A 22,523-nucleotide genomic window follows, 5' to 3' on the forward strand; every position below is an offset into this window, starting at 1 on the left:
TTTGAACAGACCAATTAGTAGTAATGAAATTGAATCAGTAATAAACTCTCAACAAAAGCCCAGGACCAGATGGCTTCACAGGTAGCATTCTACCAAACATTTAAACATTTAAAGAAGAGTTAATAACCTATTCTCAAATTGTTCCAAAAAAATAGAAGTGGAAGGCAACTTCCAGATTCATTCTACGATGCCAGCATTACTTTGATACCAAATCATTTAAAGACATTATGAAAAAAGAATACTGTAGGCCAGTATCTCTGATTAACATAGATGCAAAAATCTTCAACAAAATATTAGCAGCCTGAATCTAACAATACATTAAAAAGTCACCATGATCAAGTGGGATTTATTCCTGGGATATGAGGCTGGCTCCATATTTGCAAATCAATCAATGTGATTCATCACATTAACATGCAAAAGGATAAAAACCATATGATCATCTCAGTAGATGTAAAAGAATCATAATTTTAATTTGCATTTTCTTAATGGTGTTGGACCTGTTACTGTGCCCCTGTTTTCCCATCTCTTTTCTATTCATTGAAAAGTTTGGTTTTTGCCTATTTTTCTAATTGAGTTGTCTGTTTTGTTTTTGTTTTTTGGTAAGCTGTTGAGAGTTGAGATGTCTTTATACATTTTAGATACAAGTCTTTCATTGGTTATGGGATTTGCAAAATTTTCTTCCAGCCTAAAGATGGGGGAGAGAGGGGCATGTCATTGCTGGAATGGGAAAGTACAGTCTCCCTGTGTGGTCTCCACAGGGACTGATACCACAGGAAGTGGTAACTCATTACCAGATGTTAGGGTAAAAATAATTCCTGGGCTCCTGCTTGGTCATCTCTGTACCTTGGCTTGGATGTTGGGGTGACTTGTAATTGCTTAGCAAGAGTAGATGTTTAGGCTCCTCACTTGGCTTTTGCTGGTGTCACAGAGGCAGTCTTTTTTTCTGTGGTGATTGGCTGGAATAGAGCAGTTATGGCCTAAAAGTTTTCTGTCTTGCTAGACTTCACCTTTACTGTTTTGTTTTTTTTCCCCCTAATGTTTATTCACTTTTTGAGAGACAGAGACAGAGTGTGAGCAGAGCAGGGGTAGAGAGAGAGGGAGACACAGAATCCGAAGCAGTTTCCAGGTTCTGAGCTGTCAGCACAGAGTCCGACGCAGGGCCTGAACTCAAACCGGGAGATCATGACCTGAGCCGAAGTCAGATGCTTAACTGAATGAGCCACCCAGGCGCCCCCCTTTACTGTTTTTTTTTTAGCTAATGATAGTGGGTTTTTATTAGAGCCTTTTTCTATGCCCTTTGCTCCTATGTTGCTGGCTTCTTCAGCTCCCACATCTGGAATATATGATATAAAAAGTAAATCCAGGGATTGCATTACCATGTCATTCCTTAGGTCCCAAGATCCCTGTCTTCTCTACATCTTTCAGATTCTTCTTTTTTTTTTTTTTTTTAATGTTTGTTTATTTTTGAGAGAGAGAGTGTGTGGAACAGAGCACAAGCAGGAGAGAGGCAGAGAGAGAGGGAGACACAGAATCCGAAGTAGGCTTCAAGCTCTGAGCTGTCAGCACAGAGCCTGATGCCGGGCTCAAACCCATGAACCGCGAGATCATGGGCCAAAGTAAGACGCTTAATCAACTAAGCCACCCAGGCACCCCTGTATCTTTCAGGTTATTCTTAAGTTTGTTTTATATATAATGTCTAGGACTTTTAGTTATGCTTATCAAATGGAATAGGGAAAAGTACAACTACTCCATTACATCAGAAGTGGCAGCAGAGGTGCCTGGGCGCTCAGTCAGTTGTGTCCTACTCTTCCATTTCAGCTCATGTCATGATCTCACGGTTCATGAGATTGAGTCTCACGTCGGGCTCTCTGCTGACAGCATGGAGCTTGCTTGTGATTTTTCTCTCTGCCCCTCCCTGGTCTCTTTCCCTTTCTCTCAAAATAAATAAACATAAAAAAAAAAGTGGCAGCATAATTTAAGGTATTTTTATTTGAAATCAAATGTGGCTGTTATCATCAAATAGGATTCTAAGTAATGATTTTATAGGTAAAGCACAGAAATCTCAAATTTTATATTTATGGTAGCTTTAGATTCTGATCGTGTAGCCTAGGAAGAAGTACTAGTTCTTTTCCGTTTCTTAGGAATATTCCTTTCCTTATTCTTTTTGGTAAGAAGCATCTGTAGTGAAGAGACCCAAAAATACAATGGTCAAATAAGATAGAATTGTATTTTTCCTTTATATGATAGTCTAGGACAGGAAAGGAGCTCTGCTCTTTGAAGTTATTCAAAGACCCAGACTGGCTTGGGCAGCTGAGCCATTTTTACACATGGCTTCTGATTGTTTTAGATACTATCATTTTTAGGTGGCAAGAGTAAATGGTGATGGTAGTGATGGTGGTAGTAAGGGAACATGGAGGTCAAGAATTTGCTTTTCTTTTTTTTTTTTTTTTTTTAATTTTATTTTTAAGAGAGAGAGAGAGAGAGAGCAAGCAGGGGAGGGGCAGAAAGAGAGGGAGACACAGAATCCAAAGCACTCTCCAAAGCTGTCAGCACAGAGCCCAATGCTGGGGTCAAATTTACGGACCACAAGCTCATGCCCTGAGCCGAGGTCAGATGCTTAACTGACTGAGCTACCCAGGAGCCCCAAGAATTTGGTTTTCTAAAGACAGGAAGCAGAAGTTATACTTACTACTTTTGCTCATCTCCTATTGGCCTAAACCTAGTCATATGGTCTCACCTAGCTACAAAGGAAAGTGGAAAGGTCTCCAGTTTTGTGGCCATGTGACCAGCACATGGTTAGGGTAAGGGGCTTCTGTTACTAAAAGAAAAATGGTGAGAATACTGGGGGACAATTGAGGGTTTTATATTTGTTACTTTAGTGAAACATTTTTTAGAAGAAATTAACTGTGTCGTCCTAATTATCATGAGCTATTTTATTCTATAGTTAACTGTCTTTTTTTGTTGTATTCTTGTTTTATTGTAAAGATCAACAGGAACTTTGTGGTCCGTCTTAGCCTGGATATATAACTTATTTTTATATAACACTAACTATTTGGACTATTTCAAGTAAGAATTTGTTTATATCTTCCAGGGTTTGCCGAGTCCACAGGGAATAAGATGCAACCCAGAAGCTGTATGTGGTCACATCATTATTGAGAGCCATGAAAAAGGATGTTTCAGGACTCTAACTGCCAAACAACCACAATTGGATAGCCACCCTTATGTTTTCAGACCTGCTGACCCCTCAGACGTTATCAGAGGACAGCGGAGTCCATCATCATGGAAAACCAGACACATCAACCTTTCCAAATCATTAGACCAGAGTAACCCCCATTTCAAAGTTTGGAATTCCTTGCAGTTACGAAGTCCTTCCCCCTTTCAGAACTTTACAGCTGATGACTTCAGAATTAGCCAGGGTCTTCGAATGCCTTTCCATGAAAAGATAGACCCTTGGCTATCAGAATTAGTAGAACCTGTGCCACCCGAAGAAATGGATTGTCATTCTTCATCACATATGCTTCCCTCAGAACCCATGAAAAAGTTTACTACTTCCATCACTTTTGCATCTCACCGACACTCTAAATGCTTTTCAGATTCCTCTGTTCTTAAGGTTGGTGTTACTGAAGGTAGCCAGTGTACTGGAGCATCTGTGGGGGTATTTAATTCTCATTTCACTGAAGAGCAAAATCCTCCCAGAGATCTAGAACAGAAAACCTCTTCCCCTTCATCATTTAAAATTGTTAGTCATTCGCCAGATACCGCTGTGACTATTTTAGCAGAAAGTAGTAGGCAGAGTCAAAAATTATCTATTGAACATTCTCAGCAAGACGAAAAACTCTTAGAAAGATCAGATTTTAAAGGCAGTGATTCTGAGCCCAGTACCAGTGCAAAGTATAGCAGTGTCAAGGAAGTTCATTTTTCTGATAACCATACTCTCATTAGCGTGAGCAGACCAAGTTCCACACTAGGAGTAAAAGAGAAGACTGTAGCTATAACTCCAGATCTTTCTTCGCACGTTTTACTTGAACGACAAGAGCTCTTTGAACAAAGCAAAGCCCCACACACAGATCACCATGTGAGAAAATACCATTCTCCCCCTCCTCAACATCAGGATTATGTAGCTCCGAACCTTCCTTGTCGCATTTTTCTTGAAAAACGAGAACTCTTTGAACAAAGCAAAGCCCCACATTTAGATCATCAGATGAGAGAAAACCAATCTCCCTTTCCTCAAGGTCAGGATTATATAGCTTCAGACCTTCCTTCTTCCATTTTTCTTGAACAACGTCAGCTCTTTGAACAAAGCAAAGCCCCAGATGTAGATCACATGGGAAAATACCATTCCCCCTTTCCTCAAGGTCAGGATTATGTAGTAGAAAAGAATAATCAACATAAGTTTAAGTCATACATTTCTAATATGATAAATGTTGAAGCCAAGTTCGATTCTGTGGTCTCCCAACCAGTCCCAAATCAATGTACATTAGTATCATCTGCATCTACTCCACCCTCAAATAGAAAAGCACTTTCTTGTGTTCGTATAACTCTTTATCCCAAGACTCCTTCCAAGGTGGATAGTGGAACCTTAGATAAAAGATTGCATTCATTGGATCCTGCTTCTAAAACAAGGATGAATAGTGAGTTTAACTCTGACCTACAGACTATATCTTCAAGATCATTGGAACCAACCTCCAAATTATCGGCCAGTAAACCTGTAGCACAGAATCAAGAATCTTTAGGTTTTCTAGGACTTAAATCTTCACCGGACTTCCAAGTTGTACAGTCTCCTCTTCCAGATAGTAATACTATTTCTCAGGACTTGAAAACCATACCTTTTCAGAATAGCCAGATAGTAACCTCAAGGCAGACACAAGTGAACATTTCAGATTTGGAAGGATATTCCAGTCCAGAAGGGATTCCAGTATCTGCAGATCGGTGAGTCTCATTGTGATGACAAGCAAGCTGATGGAATTTGTGATAAAGGGTTTTAAATACTTAAGCAAATGCAAGTTCTTGGGGGAAAGGCAGTATGATTTCTCTTAGGGGAGGTTGTATCTGACTAATCTAGGTATTCCAAGGCATAAATGCCTAAGTAAGAGAAAACACTTGAAAGTAATGTATTTATAATTTCAGAGGGCTTTTGACGAGACTTGACATCAAGTATTTCAAAACTTTGAATTACTCTGAGAAAAGTCTTTGATCATCCATGGTACACTTTACTAATTATTGTATTGGAAGTGTGCTGAAGACCAGACTTTGGGATATGTACATGAGCTTACTCACTTGCTTGTGTGTGCTCTCTCTCTCCCTTCTTTTAGTTTCCATTTCATGGTTCTCCTCAAATATTTAGTATTTACAATTAGAAAGTAACTTTCCAGTAGAGAATCCTGGCAGACATCATTTTTGCCAGTTATCAAGGCTAACATCACTGGTAATGCGTATCAATGTAATGTGCTCTCTATTGTGATGTTCCACCTTAGAGTCTATTATAGGAAAGGAAACTGAGTTCAGGGCTAAATGCCTTAGATTTATATTATTTAGCCTAATTTAAGACTATCATTCATTCACTTTTACATTTTGAATGGAATTACCCTTTGTGTTTCATGTTCTACCACATAGTTGAGAAGGCAGCACATCATAGTGAAGAACCCTGGGCTTGGAAAGAAGGAAGGGAAATAATATTTATTCAGCATCCACATGTGGTAGTAATGGCCATGAGGGACTTATATGTTATCTCATTTAATGATTGTAATAACCCTATGAGGTGAGTGGTGGTATCCTTATTTACCCTCTGGGAAACTGAGACACTGATATTGCTACTGTGTACTTTTATTTATGTGAGATAATGCTGTTTATAAGCAAGAGAGTGGGCATTCTAGTGTGGTCTTTTTAATTAAAGCAAGTGCTTGTTCACTGCATGGTAGTGTCTCTCTGATCTTGAGTCCTGCTTTCAGCTCTTCTTTCAAGGTATTCTCTTGGACAAGTCATTTAATATCTTTGGCACTCCTATGGGATTGATGGTGGAAGGAAAGAATTGGAAAGCTAAAAGGTCCCTTGTAGCTCTAAAAGTTGGTGATTTAGAATTGGATTGGGCCTAAAAAACAGGGTCAGTCTCTGCTTTCAGTATTATAATACTGAATTAGAGTTGAATTCCTGGAATGAGAAGAAAATAGTAGATGATTATAAATATGCACTAAATAATAATGCCATTTGTTCAAAATGTACTAAATGCCATCTGGTATAGTAGATGTAGGTATCATTTTAACCTTAATATAATCATCAGAGGTAGATATTATTACCTCAATTTATATATTTTAAAAACCTAATATTGGGGGGGTTGGTCCTGGGTGGCTCAGTCGGTTAAGTGTCCGACATTGGCTCAGGTCATGATCTCACAGTTTGTGAGTTCAAGGATGTGTTGGGCTCTGTGCTGACAGCTCAGAGCCTGGAGCCTGCTTCCGATTCTATGTCTCTCTCGCTCTCTGCCCCTCCCCTGTTCACGCTGTGTCTCTTAATAATAAATAAACATTAAAAAAATTAAAAAAAAAAAAACCTAATACTTAGAGAAATTAGACGTTTTGCCCAGGATCACATGTCTATTATTAAGTGTTAGAAATGGCATTCTAATCTAGGTTTGTCTGACTCCAAAGTTCATAATAATTCAAACTACATATATACACATACATACTCATCTGTATACGTGTGTGTATATAAAATGTGTAAGCATATATGTATTAAGTATTTTTAAAGCTTTTTATTTTGAGATTTTAAATTTAAAGAGTTACAAAAGTGGTAGAGTTCTTGTATTAATTATTTTTTGATGTGTAACCTATTACCCTGAAATGTAGCAGCTTAAAATAATAAATATTATCCCAATGTTAGTATGGTTTTCTGTGGGTCAGAAATTTAGGTGAGGCTTAGCTGGGTGCTTTCGTCTCAGGGTCTCTTATGGGGTTGCAAACAAGGTATTGTCTGCAGCTCTGGTCCCATTTCAAGACTTGACTGAGACGATGTACTTCCAGGCTTGTTCACATGACTATTGGCTAGAGACATCACTCCCTTCCTTCCATAAGGCAGCTCAAATATGACAGCTAAACTTCCCTCTGAGTGAGCATGTGAGAGAACAAGAGAGGATGCCCAGGGCAAAAGTCTTAGTCTTTGTAACCTAACCTTGTAAGGGAATCTCACCATTTGTGCTATATTCTGTTCAGTAGAAGTGAATCAGTATTTCCAGCTCACCCTCAACGGCTAGAGATACACAAGGGTATGAATTACCAAGAGGCAGAGATCATTGAGAAATATCTTGGAGGTTACCAGTATGTCCTTTACCAAATGTTCCCCTGTGTTAACATCTTACCGTAACATCATAACCATAAAACATATACCAAAACTAAGAAATTATCCTTCATATAAAATTATAACTAAAATGTAGAGTGATTTGGATTTCATCTCATTTTTATGCACATGAACATTTTTTGCTTCAGATCCAACCCAAGATGCCACCTTACATTTTAGTGGTCCTGTCTCCTTTATTTTCAATAATCTGTGTCAGTCCTTGTTTTTTTGTTTTTTTGTTTTTTTTTTTCAACGTTTATTTATTTTTGGGACAGAGAGAGACAGAGCATGAATGGGGGAGGGGCAGAGAGAGAGGGAGACACAGAATCGGAAACAGGCTCCAGGCTCTGAGCCATCAGCCCAGAGCCTGACGCGGGGCTCGAACTCACGGACCGCAAGATCGTGACCTGGCTGAAGTCGGACGCTTAACCGACTGCGCCACCCAGGCGCCCCAAGTCCTTGTTTTTTTATGATCTTGACACTTTAAGAGAATTGGTTATTTTGGAGAAAGTTTTTTTGTTTTTTTTATTTAACTTTATTTTTTGTTTTTTAAAATTTACATCCAAATTAGTATATAGTGAAGCAATGATTTCAGTAGATTCCTTAATGCCCCTTACCCATTTAGCCCATCCCCCCTCCCACAACCCCTCCAGCAACCCTGTTTGTTCTCCATATTTATGAGTCTCTTCTGTTTTGCCCCTTCCCTGTTTTTATATTATTTTTGTTTCCCTTCCCTTATGTTCATCTTTTTTGTCTCTTAAAGTCCTCATATGAGTGAAGTCAGATGATTTTTGTCTTTCTCTGACTAATTTCACTTAGTGGAGAAAGTTTTGATTTAGTTTTCTCTGATGTCTCAAGACTAGGTTGAGGTTATGCATTTTCAGTGCATTTCATTGGGGAGCACATTAAGTTGATACGCATTACTGGTGAGGTTAACCTTGATCACTTGGCTGAAGTGATGTCTACCAAGGTTCTTCACTGTACAGTTACTGTTTTTCCTTTTTAAATACTAGATATTTGGGTAGAAACTGGTAGACTATGCAAATATCTTGTTTCTGCTTAAAACTTTGATCACTAATTTTAGGCTTCATCACTGGATCTTGCTTGTAGCACTTACCACTCTGGTATTCGGATGGAGTTTTTATACTTTCATTCCTTCTACATGTATTAATTGGAATTTTTCTGCAAGCAAGAGCTGTTGTTCCTCCCTCATTTATTTATTCCTTTAGTTATTCATGTATATCAGTATGGATTCAATATAGGAGCTATACTCCTATTAGACAAAATAGGCTTTAAGCCAAAACCAGTAATAGGAGACAGGGAAGGCCATTATATACCAATAAAGGGGTCAGGTGATGTAACAAGATGATAAACAGTTGTAAATATGTACACAACCAACATTGGAGCATCTAAGTGTATTAAGCAAATACTAAACATACCTGAAGGGAGAAATAGATAACAATATATTAGTAAGGGACTTCAGTACCCTTCTTTCAACAATGGAGAATAGTACTTAGAAACAAAGGTATAGCACCAGGTTAGCTCATTGTTACTAGGATGTCAGTGCTTCTAGCAGTTAATAAAGCTCAGGATTATATGTATGTATATTAACTCATGCATATACCTACTTCTCTGCTTATTCTCATCTCTGTTAATGTGTATGTGTTTGTGTATATTTGTATATGTAAATATTTTTTAAACCACAGGTCAGTGTTGATACCTTCAACTAATCTTGAACCACAGGGTTGATTATAAACTTTTACCCTTGTTTTTAACTTCTTTCTTCAGTAGTAATAAACCTGGCTCTCATTATCTGCAATATATTTACCCTAGTATATAAATTAGATAGTTTCAGAATTCCCAGGTGAAAAACAAATTCTCCTACTTGAGTACAGTGTTTATATATACCTACCTTTCTTTTGAATTTAGCGTTATGGTATCCAGTCAAAACACTGCTGACATTTCTTAGGTCGTGTTCTTTTTTTTTTCTTTTCTATACACTGTGTGTCAGTACATGATTCATTTATAATACAGTTAGTTTCATTTGTCACATCCTGCATTCCATCTTTGCCCTTGGTTGATTTTGGTTAATTTTTAATAATTTACATAGTGCAAAACTTTTTGTGGTGTACAATTCTATCATTTGTGATAAATCTACCATCACAGTTTCATACAAAGCATTTCTATCCAAAAATTTCTGCATGTCATCTCCTTAGAGACAATTCCTCCTGTGACCCCTGGTAATTCCTGCTTTGTCCTTTTCTTAGCCTTTCTAGAGTGTCCTATAAATGAAATAATAAGATATGTAGCAGCCTCTGGGTTTAGTTTCTTTTACTTTGAGAAGCACATTTAAGATTCATCCATCTTTTTTTATGAAGCAGATGTTTTACTTTTTATTGCTTTATTAAAAACAGTAATATTTTATTATTCCTTTATATGACAATTCTTTTGTACAGATTACCACAGTTTGTTAATCCATGCATTCATTCTTTGAAGGATATTTGTGTTGTTTCAACTTTGGGGTGTGATTACAGTTAGAGCTGCTGTAAACATTTGTGTGTCAGTGTTTGTTTCTGTAGGGTAAATATTCAGGAGTGGGATTGCTGAGTCATGTGGTGTATTTGTGTGGTTAACTGTGCAAGAACTGTTTATCTTTGCATTTTCACTAGCAATAATACATGTTCCAGTTACTCTGTGTCTTTGTCAGCATTTTGTAGTGTCCATATACTTTAGCCATTTTTATAGTTGTACAGGGATACTTCAATATAGTTTTCATTTGTATTTCCCTAATGGCTTTTCTTCACTTCATGTGATTTTTTTTTTTTACCATCCTTATTGGTGAAAATGATTTTATAATAGGGTTTTATTTTCTTACTGTTAAATTTTGTGAGTTCTGAGTATGTTTTGGATATACAACCTTTGCTGGATATGTTGCTGGCAAATACCTTCTTGTAGTATGTGACTTATCTTTTCATCTACTTAATGTATTGAGTCTTTCACAGAACAAAGGTTTTTAATTTCAATGAAGTCCAGTTTACTGATTTTTTTTTTTTTATGGCTTATGCAATTGGGGTGACAGTCCTTTTCTTTCAGTACTTTAAAAATATTTTGCTTCTTTCTAAATTCCATGGTTTCTGATGAGAACTCTACAGTTTTGGAATCATTATTCTCCTGTACATTTGAAGCAATGTGTTATTTTTCCCTGGTTGCTTTCCTTTTTTTGTTTTGCTTTGAATCAGTTGGTCATGATGTTTGTAGGCATGGATTTCTTTGGACTATCCTGTTTGGAGTTTGCTGTGCTAATGGTTTTTATCTTTCATCATATTGAGGCAGTTTTAGCCCTTATTTATTCAAGTATTTTTTCTGTACCACATTCTTTCTCTTCTCTTTCTACATCTCTGATGACACAAATGTTTTTGGTATTATCTTACAAGTCCCTGAAGCTCTGTTGATTTTTTTTTTCCAATCTTTTTTTTCCCCCTCTCTTGTTCAGATTGAATAATTTCTATTTTTCTGTCTTGGAGTTCACTAAGTCTTTCCTCTGACATTTCCATTCTGCCATTGAGCTCATCCAGTGAGTATTTTATTTCACTTGTATCATTTTTTAGTTTTAAAATATCTGCCATTTCGGGGTGCCTGGGTGGCTCGGTCAGTTAAGCATCCAGTTCTTGATTTCGGCTCAGGTCATGATCTCACAGTTTGTGAGGTCGAGCCCCACGTTGGGCAGAGCCTGCTTGGGATTCTCTATCTCCCTCTCTCTGCCCCTTCTCAACTCATTCTCTCTTAAAAATAAACATTAAAATTTTTTTCTGCTGTTTCTTCTCTTTATTTGCTGAGACCTTGTCTTATCATTACTTTTGAGGGTATCCACTCTTACATGTTGCGGGATTTTATAATAGCTTCCTTAAAGTTTTTGTCAGATAATTTTAACACGTCTTTCATCCCAGCATTGGTGTCTGTTGATTTTCTTTTCCCACATGAGTTTAGATTTTTCTGGATCTTCATATGCTGAGTAATTGTGGATTGTATTTCATAATATTGTGAGATAACTAGTCTCATTTAAATCCTATAGAAATTTTCGATATTTTTGTTTTAGCAGGCAATCAACCCATTTGCATTCAGGTTACAAATTATAACCAGCCTTCTGTGGGTTATAGTTCCGTGTGAGTTCAACTTTCAGAGCTTTTGCACTGCTATCCACATTTGACCTGCATGTGTGTGTACCCAGTGGCCAGTCCGAACTTGGGTAGTAGGCTATCCCATACTTCTGTTCTCAAAGTTTAGGTATGCTCTTTAGGTTCAGATCCACACACGCATGGCTCAGGGATAGGCCCAGGAGATTATAAACATATGTTAAGGAGTTGATTTTCTTTCTACAGTTACCCCTTGAGCTCTCCTTTCTTTTTTTTTTTTTTTTATAATCTTTTTTTTTTTTCAACGTTTTTGTTTATTTTTGGGACAGAGAGAGACAGAGCATGAACGGGGGAGGGGCAGAGAGAGAGGGAGACACAGAATCGGAAACAGGCTCCAGGCTCTGAGCCATCAGCCCAGAGCCTGATGCGGGGCTCGAACTCACGGACTGGACCGCGAGATCGTGACCTGGCTGAAGTCGGACGCTTAACCGACTGCGCCACCCAGGCGCCCCTGAACTCTCCTTTCTTGAGTCCCAGGACAGAAAGCTGGAACTTAATTTACCCCTTCTCTTCTGTATACATCCTGTGACTACTTTGTGTCCGTTTCAGGTGGCTCAGTACAGAGGGGAAAGATCAACAGAGGTTTGTCCCACACTCTTGAAACCAAACCTCCTATATTGGAAGAGAAAATTTTTCCTCCCTCAGAATTTTAAGCTCTTCCTAGCCCTTGTTACTGCTGTACTACTGCCACCATGAGATTACTTGAGTGTTTGAGCTTACTAGAAGACACAGAAAAAAGATTTTCATGCTATTTCAGTTCCCGCTCCTCTGTCCTGACTAGAGGGCTTCTGGAGGTTTTTGTCTGTGCTAGGGCCCACCTCCAGGTTTCAAGCTATTTTGAGTTCAGACCCCAGTGGATGACAAAGGAAAGAATGGTAAACTGATATCACCATTAAAATTTTTTTTAATGTTTATTTATTTTTGAGAAAGCAAGCAAGAGTGAATGAGGGAGGGGCAGAGAAAGAAAGAGGGAAATAGAGGATCCGAAGCCTGCTCAGTGCTGACAGCAGACAGGCCGATGTGGAGCTCAAACTCAAGAACTGTTAGGTCATGACCTGAGCTGAAGTCAGACAGTTAACTGACTGAACCACCCAGGTGCCCCAGACTTACACCATTTTGATAGTGCTTCGAATGTTGATCATCTTCACCAATTTGCCTACTTCTGTTATTTTTCAGTCTTCTGATAGGTGCTCTGTGTAGACTCTCTAGGTTTTATGTATACAGTTGAGAGAGACTGGGTCTGTTATGGTTACCCAGCACCGGAACCAAATGTACCATTTCTTCATTCCCATCAAAGTATATGCAAGTTCGAATTACTCCACATCTTTACCAACACTTGATATTTCAAGTTGTTTTTGTTACAAGCCATTCTAAATGTGGATGTGAAAGAGTATGTTATTGTGGCTTTAATTTGTGTTTCACTGATGACTTACGACGCTAACCATCTTTTCTGTGTTTCCTTGATATTTGGATGTCTTTATGAAGTGTCTGTGGTCCCATTCGTTTATTTGATTGTTTGTCTCATTATTATGAAAGTTTTTTTTATATATTTCAGATACAAATTATCTGTGTATTACACGTACTTTTTTCACAGACTGTGGTTTGATTTTTGTTTTGTTTTTTTTTTCAATATATGAAGTTTATTGTCAAATTGGTTTCCATACTGATTTTTGTTTTCTTACTGGTACCTTTTGAAGAAGAGAAAGTGTTATTTTTTACAAAAATTGTTAGTTTTTCATTTAAGGTTAGTACTTTTCATGTCTTCCCTAAGAAAATATTGCCTAACCCAATGTGTTGAAAATTTTCTCCTATGTTTTCATCTAGAAATATAGTTTTAACTTTATGTTTTAAGTCTGTAATATATGCAATTTGAGGATCATTTTCTTAGATATTACAGCACCATTTCTGAAATCTTGATTATTTCCTTATTGAATTTAGTTGGCATCTTTGTCAGAAATCAGTTGGCCTCCTATGTGTGGGTTTATTTTTGAGTTCTTACTCTATTCCTTTAATTTATCTGTTTTTATACCAATACCATGATGTCTTGATTTATAGTAAGTCTTAAAATCAAGTTGTCCTGTAACTTTTTAAGAAAAATTTTCAACATTATTGTTATCTTAAGTCCTTTGCATTTCAATATAAATTTTAGAATAACCTTACTGATTTCTCTAAAAATGCTTCTTGGGATTTTGTTTGGTATTGCATTGAATCTATAGATCATTTTGTGAATGATTGATATCTTAATAATACCAAGTATTCCCATGCATGAACATTTTTTTCTGCTTATTAATGTCTCTCAGTAACATGTAATTTTCAGTGTGTAGGCCTTGCACATCTTTTGTTAAATTTATTCCTAAATATTTTACGTTTTTTTGATGCCATTATATATGGTATTTGAAAATTTTTATTTTCTAATTATTTGTTGCGTGTATAATAGAAATACTGTTGTTAAGCCGGCTTACAAATGTCAACAGATTAATTTTAATTTTAATTTTAATTTTAATTTTAATTTCTTACTTATGGGCCAGAGCTTCCTATGGGATAATTTAGGGCAATAGGTACTATGACCATAGAGTATTTAGATAAACTAATAGTTCCATTGTTTAAATTGAGGCATATCTGTTGTCCTCTGTTTTATGTTCAGTAACTCTCCTAAGATTTAGGGACTGTCTTGTTTAAATTTAATGAGTAACCCCAGGTATGATGTTTATTCTTCATAGAAAATCACATTGTCAGGGAGCAGACAGAGCACTTTTACTCCTTTCTTTCCAGTCTTCGTGGCTTTGTTTCTTTTTCTTACCTAATACACTGGCTAGGACATTCAGTATAATATCAAGTAGAAGTAGTAAGAGCAGACATCTTGTGGATTTAGTTTTTCATCAAGTGTGATATTACCTGTAAATTTTTAATAGATGATCTTTATCAGATTAAGGATATCCTCTTTTGTTGTTAGTTTGCTATGAGTTTTTATTATGAGTGGGAATTGAATTTTGTCAAATGCTTTTAATGCTTTATGGAGGTGATCATATGTGTATTCTCCTGTTTTCATTGATGTGAATTACATTGATTAGATTTTGAATGTTAAATTTTATCTTACATTATTGGGATAAATATAAACTTTTTTATATTTATTACTGAATACAATTTGCTAACATTGGTCTTTAATTTTTTTTGTTTGTTTATTTGAGAGAGACAGAGAGAGGACATGAGTGGGGGAGGGAAAAAGAGGGAGAGAGAGAATCCCAAGCAGGTTCCACACTGACAGCATGGAGCCAGATGCGGGGTTTGACCTCACGAACCATGACATCATGGCTGGAGCAGAAATCAAGAGTCAAGAGGCTTAATCAGCTGAGCCACCCAGGCACCCCTAGGGGTCTATAATCTTTTTGATTACAGAGCTATGGTGGCTTCCAAAAAAAGAAAAATTGGGAAATATTCACTTTTTCATCATTTTCTGAAAGAGTACGTGTCAGATTGGTGTTGTTTGAATTAAATCTACCATATTACATTTTGTTTTCTATTTGTGTCATCTGGTTTTTGTCCCTTCTTTCCTGCCATCCTTTGTATTGATCATGCATCTTTTATTACTCTGTCTTATTTTCCTTATTGGCATTTTTATATACATATATTTTTGATAAATGGGATGGATCCCACCCCAAATTTGGTTTAGATATGTAGGGTTATTACATTTTTCACACCAAGAGGATTTGAGAGGAAGTTTATTGTTCACATAGGGACTCCTGGGGAGAGCTGGGTGGGCACAAACAGGTCCAGGCCATCTTGGGCAGAATGAGTGGATGGGCTTATAGTGGCTAGGAAGTAGAACTGGGAATGGGTTCTGTGTATGGGAGGTTTACATTTTCTGTTGGTGCCAAAGAAGGAGGTACTCACATTCAGGCTTTCTTATCAGCCTGTTCAGATGTAGGGCCATAGGTGATGCTTAAAAAGAAGTCAGTAGTGAAACATCAAAAATGGAGTCAGACTTCATTACAGTACATGTTATAGAGATTACCATATTCACCCTTAATTTATATATTATCCTTAATTGCTACCTAACATTTTATTTTTACATCTATGTAAAATATCTATGGAGATATTTACCTATAATTTTCTTTTCTTGTAATATCTTTTGGTATGAGCATTGGGCTGACCTCATAAATATATTAGGATACTTTGAAAGAGTTTGTCTAAGATTGGTATTCTTTCTTTCTTAGGTATTGGGCAGAATTCACCAGTGAATCCATCATGGCCTGGAGTTTTTATTATAGATTCAATTTATTTAATAGATATGACTATGTAAATTTGCTTTAGTTTTAAAAATTTTTTAAGTAATTTTTTCTATTTTAACTTGTCAAAATTTGTTGACATGAGTTATTTTCATAGTATCTTACCCTTTCAATTTCTCAATCTGTAGTGATATTAACTTTTTTATGTCTGATATTGATAATTTTAGTTTCCTCTTTTTTTACTTAATTGCTCTTTCTGGGGGTTAAACGATTTGGGTTTTGTTGATCCTCTAGTGTATGTTTTCTTTTTAAGGTTTTTGCTACTATGTTTATTTTTTTCCTTCTATTTTGGATTTTAACCTAATGGTCTTTTTCTACCTTCTGAGAATATACAGTTTTTTTTCATATTCATTAATGTTTAGCCTTTTCCTTATATAGACAGATTTTTATGTAGTTTCTCATCATCATCTTTGTTCTAAGTATTTTCTCATTTTTTTCTTTCTAAAGTTTTATTTACATTCTAGTTAGTTAACATACAGTGCAATATTAGTTTCAGAAATAGAATTCAGGATGTGAGGGCGATCTGGCTGCGACATCTGTCACCTCATTGATCGCCGGGGTTGATTTGGCTGATATGGCTGGCTAGGCAAGTGGCCCCTTCCTCCCTCACCACTCCATGTGTGTCCCTCCTGAAGCTGCGTGCTTGGTGGAAGAGGATGACCTTCCCTGATAGAGGAGGACCGTTCTTCGGTCAAGGGTATAGGAGTAGCTGTGCTCCCCTGCTAGAACCTCCAAACAAGCTCTCGGGAATAGAATTCAGTGATTCATCACTTATGTACAAAACCCAGTGCTTATAACAAGTGCCCTCCTTAATACCATCACCCATCTAACCCATCCCCCACTCGCCTCCCTCTAAATATTTTCTCATTTCCGTTATAGTTTATTGTTGTTGTTCTATGGGTTATGTAGAGATGTGTTTTTTTTAATAAATGTTCATTTATTTTGAGAGACATATATACATATAGAGAGAGAGAGCGAGAGCAAGCACGTGTGTGCTAGCAAGCAGGGGAGGGGCAGAGAGAGGGGGAGAGAGAGAATCCCAAGCAGGCTCCATGCTGTCAGCACAGAGCCTGACGTAAGCCTTGATCCCATGAACCATAAGATCACAACCTGAGCTGAAAGCAAGAGTTGGACGCTTAACCGACTGAGCCACCCAGGCACCCTGAGATGTGTTTCTTAATTTCCAGTTATATGGGAACTTTCTAATTATTGCTTGTTTCTAGTTAGTTCCATTGTGGTCACTGAGATAGTATTCTGAATGATTTCAGTATATTTAAACATTATAATTGCTTCATGTTATGGTATATTTTTATTTTTATCAATGTGCAGTTGAAAGGAGTATGTATTCTGTAGTTCCTATATGTGCTATTTTGTATATGTTACGTCAGTTTGGCCCAGTTGATCAACTGTCATGTTGAAATCTTTATTTTTACTGAATTGTTATCTGTGTTACCATCTGAGAATATTATGTTCATATCTCCTTTTTTTTTATCCTTAACCATTTGGGAGTAAGTTTTTGACATGCTGCCCATCACTATATCATTTCCTATATGAAAGAACATTTCCCTACATAACCCCAATAAAGCCATAAAAATCAGGAAATTAACATCAGTGCTGTATTTTGTTATTATTTTTTTTAATGTTTATTTATTTTTGAGACAGAGAGAGACAGAGCGTGAGCAGGGGAAGGGCAGAGAGAGAGGGAGACAGAATCCAAAGTAGGCTCCAGGATCTGAGCTGTCAGTACTGAGCCCTGTGCAGGGCTCGAACTCATGAACTGCGAGATCATGACCTGAGCTGAAGTCAGACACTTAACTGACTGAGCCACCCAGGCACCCCAACATCAGTGCTGTATTACAGATACTATTCAGGTTTTCTGGTTGTTCCCATAAGGATTTTTATAACAAGAGGAGGCAGTTCAAAACCACATGTTTCACTTAATTGCCATGGCTCTAATTCTTTTCTAGAACATTGCTTTAGTCTTTCCTTCACTTTCTTGACCTTTGGGAGATTACAAATCATTTATTTTGTAGAATGTTTTTCGATTTGTATTTCTTTGATATTTCCTCATGATTAGGTTTGGGTTATGTATTTTGGGCAAGAATATGACAGTTGTGACATTCAGTTCTCATGATATTTTATCAGATGTTGCATAATTTTCATTTGTCGCACTGACAACTATACATTAGTTACTTAATAAGGTTTTGGCTGCTAGTTTCCTTCACTGGAAAGTTACTCTTTTCCCCTTTGTAATTAAGTCTCTTGTGGAAAGTACTATGAAATTATGTAACTATCTCATTCCTTTGTAAACTTTGAGTTTGTTTATTATATCCATATAGAAGCATGCTTTCTTATTTCATTCAGTGGGTCTTTTTTACTTTTTACTTTAAAAATATATAGACTCAGAAGAGATTACAAAAATAGTTTAGAGAGTCCCAGGTACCCATCACTCAATGTAATATCTTACATAACTTTAGTACATTATCAAAACCAGGAAATTGACATTAATACAGTACAAATAAGCTAGACTATAGACCTTCATCTGATTTCATCAGTTTTTGGATGCGCTTGTTTTTAAATGTATATATGTATAATTCTGTGAAATTTAATCACATGGATTCATATAACCACTATCCTAATCAAGATACAGAGTTCTGTCATCACAAAGGAATTCCCTTTACAGTAACACTATTGTGCCCTGCCCCTTGCCTTCTTTAACCCCTGCAAATCAGTGATCTGTTTTTCTACTATATGCTTTTGTCATTTGGAGAAGGTTCTATAAATGGAGTCATATAGCATATAACCTTTTGAGATTAGCTCTCTTTACTCAGCCCACTGACCTAGAGATCCATCTGGGTTATTGTATGTATTAGTATTTCTTTTTATTGCTAAGTAGTATTCAAATGTATGAACATATCACAGCTTATTCTGTAGAAGGACATTTGATTGTTGCTAGGTTTTTACTACTGCTGACATAGCTGCTGTGAAAATCCATGTACTTATTTTTACATGAACGTAAGTTTTATTTCTCTAGGACAGTGACTGTCAACCAGGGGTGATTTTGTCCCACGGAGACATTTGGCAATATCTGAAGACATTTTTGATTGTCACAACTAGGAAAGAATTTTCTATTGGCATCAGGACTGCTGATGATAAGATCCTAGAATACACTGGACAGTCCCCACAAGGAATTACTTGGTTCAAAATGTCTGTTAGCTCCAAGGTTGAGAATCTCTGCTGTAGGATAAATGCCCAGGAGTGTGATTGTTGGGTTGTATAATGAGTATATGTATATTTTGTAAGAAACAGCCTAATTATTTTTCACAGTGATTGTACCATTTTACATTTCTACTAGCAAAGTATGAGGGATCCAGTTTCTCTGTATCCTTATCAGCTTTTGGTACTCCCAATATTTTTTATTTTAGCCATCCTAATAAGTATATAGGGGTATTCCCTGTCATTCTGATTTGCATGTCCCTAAAAGGCTAATAATGATGATGAACATTTTTTCATGTGCTTGTTTTCCATCTGTATATTTTCTTTGATGAAGTGTGTTCAAGTTGTTTTGCCATTTTCTAATTGCACTGTTGTGTTTTTTAACTGATTAATTTAGATTTTATATCTGTTCTGGATACATGTTTTTTGTTGGATATGAGGTTTGCAAATATTTTGCATCGTAAAAAATCATATTTTCTTACTACGTTTAACGTTACTATTGTAATTTGTTTTCATTCTGAAAATGTCACTGATCTGATGGCCTGTGGCAGCCCCTTCAGGCAGGCTTCTGTATCCATTTTACATGTCTCTGTTATCTTTTGGACATGTCTTTGTTTCTGGCACGAGAAGATATTTCAGGCTCATCTTGTACTTTGCCATCCTCTGGAATTGGCCATTTCTCCAAGGATCCTGGTTTCTTCTAGTGGAAGGTGATATTTAGAAGCCAAGATTTGAGCACTAGGTGTACATATGGCTATTGGACTGCTCCCAGCCCTCGCAGTGGATATGTGCATGCACACATACACACACAGACACACACACACAGACACAGACACAGACACACACACACACACACACACACACACACTCATTTGCATTTATTTTTTCTTTATCTATTAAAAACCATAAACTCACACCAGTATATGGAGTTCTAAATGAATTTCATTTTACTTTTTTTCTCTTTCTGTATTTGTAACTCCCTTATCCAATAGTGAGAAACCTCACTTCCTATGTGTTTTATGTCTTTATTTGGCCACTCTCCCATTCTATAATTAATGTCCCATCTCTCCTGCCATCCTCTTCCCAACCAGGATTCTGACTCACTACTTAGATTCTGACCCTCCATTCAGGCTACCTTTTTGTGTGGTTCTGCTTCTCCCCCTGCTTGGGCTTTGACACTCCATGCTAGACTACCCCTCAACATGGATAACCTCCCCACAATTTGGTCTCGGACTCTCTCCACCGCCCCCCCATCACAATGCTCACCCCATTCATATAGATAACCTTTCTCACCCACTTTAGCCTCTGACTCCCCATGCTGGACTACCTCTTCACATGGGTGTCTTCCTCATCCTACTTAGGCTTTTGATTTCTTACCGTGGGCCTCTCTGCTTGGGTGTTTTATTCTGTTCAGGATATGGCTCAAGATGTAGACACCCTCCTTACCCTGGCTCTAATAACCCAGGCCAGACTACCTTTCCTTACTCTGCTTGATCTCTGACTACCAAACTGGGCCACCTTCCATCCCTGGATGACACCCTTCTTCTGTAGGGGATCCAACTTCCCAATCCAGACTGCCTCTCCATGAAGATATTTTCTATACTCTGCTCCGAATCTTCCACTCTATGTCAGGCTGCCCCACCCTAGAGACACCTTCCGCATTCTGCTTGGGATCATCCCACATGCCAAGCTGGATCTGTGTCTCCATGGAAACTGTCCTCATCCTGATCAGGCTCTGATACTGTATACCAGGCCACACCTCCACAGAGATTCTCTTCTTGCCCTGATTGGCTTACGATACCCTGTGTTAGGCTACTCTTTAATCCGGGCACTCTCCTTAGAACTAATAATGTTCTGATACCTTACTCTGGGGTACTGTTGCCTTATCCCATGTAGGTGCCTACCTTATTTTGTCCATCTAATAGCTTTAAAATGTAATTGTTCTGGGGCGCCTGGGTGGCGCAGTCGGTTAAGCGTCCGACTTCAGCCAGGTCACGATCTCGCGGTCTGTGAGTTCGAGCCCCGCGTCGGGCTCTGGGCTGATGGCTCAGAGCCTGGAGCCTGTTTCCGATTCTGTGTCTCCCTCTCTCTCTGCCCCTCCCCCGTTCATGCTCTGTCTCTCTCTGTCCCAAAAAAATAAATAAACGTTGAAAAAAAAAAATTTTAAATGTAATTGTTCTGGAAAGTGTAATTGTTCAGGAAGGAAAAGATAAAAGGAAGGGGAGAATTAAAAAAATTATGTTTAAATTCTAGTTAACATACAGTGCAGTATTGGTTTCAGTGATTCATCACTTACTTATAATATCCAGTGCTCATCACAGCAAGTACCCTCCTTAATGCCCATCACCCATCCATCCATCCCCCACACACCTCCCTCCATCAACCCTCAGTTCTCGTTCATTAAGAGTCTCTTGTGGTTTGTTCCCCCGGTCTCTCTTTTCCCCCATCTTCTTATATAGTCATCTGTTTTATCTTCTTAAATTCCACATATGAGTGAAATTATATTGGTAGTTGCCTTTCTCTGCCTGACTTAATTCACTTAGCATAATAAACTCTAGCTCTATCCACAATGTTGCGTATGGCAAGATTTCATTCTTTTTGATGGCTGAGTAGTATTACATTGTGTGTGTGTGTGTGTGTGTGTGTGTGTGTGTGTGTGTGTATACACCACATCTTCTTTATCTATCATCATTCAACGGACAATGGGGCTTTTTCCATTGTTTGACTATTGTTGATAATGCTGCTGTGAACATTGAGATACATGTACCCCTTTGAATCTGAATCTGTATCTTTGTGTCCTGTGGGTAAATACCTAGTAGTGCTTACAGGATTGGAGGGTAGGTCTACTTTTAACTTTTTAAGGCACCTCCATACTGTTGTCCAGAGTGGCTGCATCAGTTTGCATTCCCACCAGCAGTGCAAGAGGGTTCCCTTTTCTCTGCATCCTTGCCAACACCTGTTGTTTCTTGTGTTTTTAATTTTAGCCATTCTGACAGGTGTGAGGTAGTATCTCCATGGTTTTGATTTGTATTTCCCTTATGATGAGTGATGTTGAGCATCTTATGTGTCTGTTAGCCATCCGGATGTCTTCTTTGAAAAAGTGTCTATTCATGTCTTCTGCCCATTTCTTCACTGGATTATTCTTTATAGATTTTGGATACCAACCCTTTATCAGATAGGTCATTTGCAAATATCTTCTGCCATTGTATCAGTTACCTTTTAGTTTTGTTGATTATTTCCTTTGCTGTGCAGAAGCTTTTTATCTTGATGAAGTCCCAGTAGTTCATGTTTGCTTTTGTTTGTCTTGCCTTTGGTGATTTGTCTAGTAATAAGTTACTATGGCCAAGATCAGAAGTTGCTGCCTGTGTTATCCTCTAGGATTTTGATGGTTTCCTGGCTCACGTTTAGGTCTTTCATCCATTTTGAATTTATTTTTGTGTATGGTGTAAGAAAGTGGTCCAGTTTCATTCTTCTGCATGTTGCTATCCACTTTCCCCAA

The 22,523-nt window shown here is 37.5% G+C and overlaps 1 protein-coding gene across 2 annotated transcripts in view; it reads left to right on the forward strand.

Annotated features, from left to right (window-relative positions):
* ALMS1 (ALMS1 centrosome and basal body associated protein) overlaps positions 1-22,523 on the forward strand; it is a 227,426-nt gene that overhangs the window by 100,198 nt on the left and 104,705 nt on the right. For both annotated transcript variants that reach the window (XM_047854528.1, XM_047854529.1), the window contains one exon: positions 3,092-4,929. In XM_047854528.1, coding sequence (XP_047710484.1) covers positions 3,092-4,929 — 1,838 coding nt within the window. The remainder of the gene's footprint in view (positions 1-3,091; positions 4,930-22,523) is intronic.

Source organism: Prionailurus viverrinus, chromosome A3 (assembly GCF_022837055.1).
Source record: "Prionailurus viverrinus isolate Anna chromosome A3, UM_Priviv_1.0, whole genome shotgun sequence".
Taxonomy (NCBI): Eukaryota; Metazoa; Chordata; class Mammalia; order Carnivora; family Felidae; genus Prionailurus; species Prionailurus viverrinus.